This window comes from Hordeum vulgare, chromosome 1H (assembly GCF_904849725.1).
Source record: "Hordeum vulgare subsp. vulgare chromosome 1H, MorexV3_pseudomolecules_assembly, whole genome shotgun sequence".
Classification (NCBI taxonomy): Eukaryota; Viridiplantae; Streptophyta; class Magnoliopsida; order Poales; family Poaceae; genus Hordeum; species Hordeum vulgare.
The window spans coordinates 392,148,144-392,153,141 of NC_058518.1; the positions used below are offsets into that span (position 1 = coordinate 392,148,144).

The 4,998-nt window shown below is 53.3% G+C and overlaps 2 protein-coding genes across 2 annotated transcripts; one reads left to right on the forward strand and one right to left on the reverse strand.

Moving 5' to 3' along the window:
* Positions 1-978: 978 nt before the first annotated feature.
* LOC123439886 lies at positions 979-2,812 on the reverse strand. The gene is made up of 2 exons (XM_045116512.1): positions 1,483-2,812; positions 979-1,382 (listed from the first exon to the last, which is right to left on the reverse strand). Exons 1-2 carry the CDS (start codon positions 1,813-1,815, stop codon positions 1,080-1,082), a joined length of 636 nt encoding a protein of 211 aa, XP_044972447.1. The 5' UTR covers positions 1,816-2,812; the 3' UTR covers positions 979-1,079.
* A 229-nt stretch (positions 2,813-3,041) lies between these two features.
* On the forward strand, positions 3,042-4,678 carry LOC123439876 (protein LATERAL ROOT PRIMORDIUM 1-like). Its single transcript, XM_045116507.1, has 2 exons — positions 3,042-3,979; positions 4,093-4,678. Exons 1-2 carry the CDS (start codon positions 3,421-3,423, stop codon positions 4,431-4,433), a joined length of 900 nt encoding a protein of 299 aa, XP_044972442.1. The 5' UTR covers positions 3,042-3,420; the 3' UTR covers positions 4,434-4,678.
* Positions 4,679-4,998: the final 320 nt, after the last annotated feature.

A 4,998-nucleotide genomic window follows, 5' to 3' on the forward strand; every position in this document is an offset into this window, starting at 1 on the left:
CCTCACCATTAAGCTTTGCTAGTCTTGATACCTTTGGAAATGAGATTGCCGAGTGCCCTGTGGCTCACAGATTACTACAACAACAGTTGCAGGTACAGGTAAAGGGTTACTTTGACATGAGCGCGATGATTGTTCTATTTGGAGTTTCTTATTCTTCTTCTTCTTCGATCTAGGATGGGTTCCAGGCCGACAACTTGGGATAGCAAGGATGGACGTCGTTCTTTTATCATTTGATTTCGTCCGTAGTCGGACCCTGCTCTTCTTCATGTTGATTGCTTATGTTCTTGTATTGATGTGAACTTGATGTAGCTTGTGGCGGGTGTAAGCCAATTCCATATACTCATCTCTTCAGTACATGTACTTGTAACAATATCCATTCTTGCAAAACGACGAGATGTGCTTCTATCCCTGTCGAGGCCCTCGTGCCAAAATAAGGATAGGATCGCATCTTGGAAGTTACAAAGTGGTAGCAGGCTCCCAACTTCCAATTTCCCAGGTGTTTAATCCAAGTCAAGCACCACCTGCTGCAATAGGAAATGGTTCAAGTGAAGCACCAGATGCAGATTCAATTAGTGAGTCTGATTCAGACCCTGAATATGAGCCACACAGTGATGACGGTGGGGAAAATTCATAAGTTGTGGAGCTAAGAAGGCATGCTAGAAAATTTAGGAGAAGATGAGAGACACCAAGAGTTGGATTCAAAGAGATTCCACAACTCCAGTTCCAGTTGAGCTCATTGCAAATATGGAGGAACAGTTAGAAGCAGAGGAGAAAGATTGGTGCTATGATTTAATTGATGAGGATTACTCATATGATGAAGATTATGATGGACAAGTGGTGAGGAGGAAGAGCCAGTTTCCTAGATACAGTAATGACACAGAGATTCCACACTTCAGCTTGACAATGGTGTTCAGAAGCAAGAACCAGTTGGTGAAGGCACTAAAGAGATATGGCATTGTCACCAAAAGAAGCATTCAATTTCGTAAGTCAAAATGACAGAATTATTAAGCTTGATTTTCTTTACAGTACATACTAACTTCACTTGCCAAACTAACATTCACTTGCCAAACTGACATTCACTACACTAGCATTTTCCCAACAACTACACCTACCACAAAGACAATGAAAACCATCACCACATTCATATATTTCCCGTTCATTACTTCAAGTTCTGCATTCCTTTCCTTTAACCGAAGCTGAAGAGCCATAACCATTGATGCTTCATGTCCAGGTATAGGCACATTTAGACACTCATCTTCAGTACGAGCCACAAATCTTTGACCCTTTGGCCTCCACACCTCGTCTCTCAAATCTCCAATCAGGTCACCATAATACTTGGGCAAAGGATCATCATGCCATTCCACATTACCACATCCACCATGCTATTCAACAAAAATGAGGCAAGAGCAAGAAATCAATTTCAGACAAGACCAAACAAATGAGGAGAAGAAAAAGGATATGAGCACTCAAATTGGAACTCACCATTGCATCTACGCAGGAGTAGTACCTCCTGCCGAGATTTTGACGGCTCCACGAGATCCATCTCGGTGCCTTCCGCGGCTGTCTGCAGTGACACACCTTCAACGGCTCGTACGTCATTGGGTTCTTCCTGTAAGCGACAGGAGACCTTGAATCCGTGCCCCTCCTTCCACTCGCGCGATGGAAACCGGGGGCGGAAGAAGCCCCGGAAGGCCACGACATCGCGCCATCGCCGCCGTGCTTTGCGCCCCGTCTCCCTGCCTCCGCCGTACTCTGTGCCCCGTCGCCCCTTCCGTCGCTAACCTTAGTTTCTCTGCGCCCAAAATCTCCAATCATTCAAACGAACACGAACACACTAGTTAAGTCAAGGATAAACCACTCGCTGGCCCACAAGTCAGGTCAATCCCGGTTGACTACTCTCATGTCAGCTTTTTTTCACTAAAAGGTTTTGAGAGTTTGTCTTAGACCAGGATTAGTAAGTTGAGAGTGCCAATTTGAAGGACTACACGTTCAGGTTTATTTTAGACTTTGTGTCTACGAGTTCAGGATTCCTGTATCACGTGATCGCGCCAGATCCGCATTATGCTGACCTTGTGCCCTTGTGTGCTCGCTCGTACACAACGCAGGCTTGCTACGAGCAGCGGAGTAATTAGGCTAGATGCTAGCGCCATCGATGGAGGCCTAGCCCTAGGCCCTGGCCGCAGCAGCAGGAAAGGAAAGAAAAAGACCCAGCGTATCATATCGCACCGCCCGCAGGTGCAGGGAAAAGCCATCGATCGCGTCGCCCCCATAAGAAGAAGCAATCAAACCCTGCGCCGCGGATCCATGGATCCAGCCCCCCAGCCAGCCAGCCAGCAGCCATGGTAGACTGCGGCGTAGGCTGTGGCTGCCTGCTTTTAACGCGGGAGCAGAGCTGCAAACGACGGCAGCGGCAGAGCAGGAGGGAGAAGAAGGAAGGAGGGAGCCGGGCGGGCGCGTCAGTGAAAGCTGCCAGCCTGCGTGCCCGGTGTGGTGCCCCCACAAGAAGTCTCGATCCCCCAATGGGCGCAGCGAGCGATCGAAAGATGAGATCCCGTGGTCGACCGCGCAGAGGAATTTTTCAGCCACAGACCCCACCCGCAGCCACTTCACTTCTTCAGGCTTCACCACAAGCTCAGGCTGGCCGAGCATGCAGCACTCGGCCGGCCCCTCCCCCCTTCTCTGGTTCTCTCTTATCTTCACGAGGACACGGCATACATACGCGCGCCCTCTCTCCCTCTGTCCTGTGGAAAGTATTACTAGAGGGATAGCTCCTGTATCCTGTAGGCCGTAGGCGTACACACACGGATAGTCCAAAAGGACGAAGAGAGAGAGAGAGTAGGAGGCTAAGACCTAGCAAGCTATGCTAACCTAGGGCCTATCTATAGCTCGAGGCTCTAGAGAGAGAAAGCTAGGGTAGCTAGGGTACTAGAGTAGAGTATATTGTGTTTTCTTTTCTTTACTCTTGGATGCTCCTTCCTTCGTCGAGAAGAGAGATTCTTCTTTAAAGCGGAGAGGGGAAAGGAGGGGTTTCCGTCCGTAGGCTCACTCAGCTTCTAGCCGCTACGCTACCTCACTCCTCACTCCTCAGAGCAGCATCTTCGCCTGCTCTTGCGCCTTTTCCGCTCGCTCGCTCGCTCCCTGCCTTTGGAGGTAAGCTAAGCCTAGGTGGTAGGCGTAGTGGCGGCTAGCGGGCTACGGAGGGAGGGGGAGCCACTGCCCCAGCGAGCAAGCGTGGCGTCGTCGGGGAGGCGCTACCCATCGGTCTCCGCGGCCTACGCGGACTGGATCGCGTCGGCCGGCGGCGACGACCTCTCGCTCGGCTTCAATGCCGCTGGCGCGTCCGCTGCCGGGCTCTGGGGCCACGCGTCGCGCCAGTCCCAAGCGCTCAACTACGGGATAGCGTCTGCCGGTGATGTCGGCATGGTCGTGCTCACACCCACGGCATCCTTCCACCACCAGAGGGCTGCTTCTGCGGCGGCGGCCGCGGACGGCGCCGACCCCGGGTTCGCGCTCCTCTCCGCGGAGCAGTGCGGGCTCGCCGGCCCTGGCGCTCCCAAGTCCGGCAGCGCCATCCAGTTCTGGCAGTCGCACTCGCAACCCACCACGCCGCCGCCGGCTGCCCAAGCTGACAAGAAGCAACTCGCCTCCGCGGTGGACTACGGCGGCGGCGTCTCCTCCGGCTCCGGCGGCTCCACCACGTGCAACGATTGCGGCAACCAGGCGAAGAAAGACTGCCCCCACCAGCGATGCCGGACGTGCTGCAAGAGCCGCGGCTTCGACTGCACGACGCACGTCAGGAGCACCTGGATCCCGGCCGCCAGGCGCCGCGAGAAGCAGCCGCTCGGCGGCGACCTGTCCCCTCCCGCCGCTCCTGCCACTGCAACCACCAAGAAACCCCGGCTCCACTCCTCCCAGACCACCACCACCACAACCACCTCCCGCACCTCCACCTCCAACGGCACCTCCTCGAGCCAACAAGGTGATCGATCTACCAGCGCAAACGCACGCACGCACATCTCAATTCTTATACCACACATAATTCAAGAAACCTCTCCTGGACAGTAATCACATCTTCTATCCCATCCTCTGCAGACGCGCCGTTCAAGGACAGCCTGCCACGGCACGTGCGCGCGCCGGCGGTGTTCCGGTGCGTGCGGGTGACCTCCGTAGACGACGGCGCGGACGAGTTCGCGTACCAGGCGGCGGTGAGCATCAACGGCCACATGTTCAGGGGGTTTCTGTACGACCAGGGCGCCCACGACGGCCGCGCCAGCAACGACGAGCCCAGCCACGCACACGCAGCCGCGGTGCGCAGCATCTCCGACCTCCACCTCGGCAACGCGAACGCCTCCGCGGTGCCGCCGGACATGTACAACACCGTCAGCGGGGCGCTCATTCTCGGCGGGTTGGGTTATGGTAACAACATGAACTGAAAACTATTTTACTTCGCAGTGCTAGCTAGTAAGCCTGGTGCAATAATGGTAGCCATCTTGTTACTACATGTCACCTCATTTCTTTCGTCTCATCACCAGTAGTGAGTGGTACTACCCTGTCTTCCATTTTGCTGCTGCAGCCTGCATGCTGTGTGCCAGTGCCACAGCTAACTTCCAAGTCTTTTGATAGTGGTAGAAGTTGGAAAGGAAATGAAAGGAAAACCAGTCAGTATTTCCATGGTAAACTTGATGTACACCATGCTACTACTAACTGGCTTTTCTATGTGGGTGATGCTGTTGTGTTACCATTTTTTTACTGAACATGTTTGCAAATGTGGGGAACTGCAATCATATACAGTACTAGTTAATCACCAAGTTCTGTAGGTCCTTCTTTGGAGTTTTTTTTTCTAGACAAAACCTTATTTGTAGTAGTAATCACTGGACGCCATGGAGAGGTTGATGCTAGTACTATTGTTAATTTGACAGCTGAAAAGTTTGACCCTTCGATGCTCTCCCCAGTCCCCACGCCATCGGCTACTTCGCTTCATCCTCTTGCGTGCTATGG

Bases quoted from the DNA above. Each gene is read 5' to 3' on its own strand.
- LOC123439886 (XM_045116512.1), bottom strand. From the start codon at position 1,815: ATGATTGGAGATTTTGGGCGCAGAGAAACTAAGGTTAGCGACGGAAGG. The intron at 1,383-1,482 runs GTGAGTTCCAAT...TTTGTTGAATAG, and splicing joins ACTCCTGCGTAGATGCAATG to CATGGTGGATGTGGTAATGT.
- LOC123439876 (XM_045116507.1), top strand. From the start codon at position 3,421: ATGGTCGTGCTCACACCCACGGCATCCTTCCACCACCAGAGGGCTGCT. The intron at 3,980-4,092 runs GTGATCGATCTA...CATCCTCTGCAG, and splicing joins CACCTCCTCGAGCCAACAAG to ACGCGCCGTTCAAGGACAGC.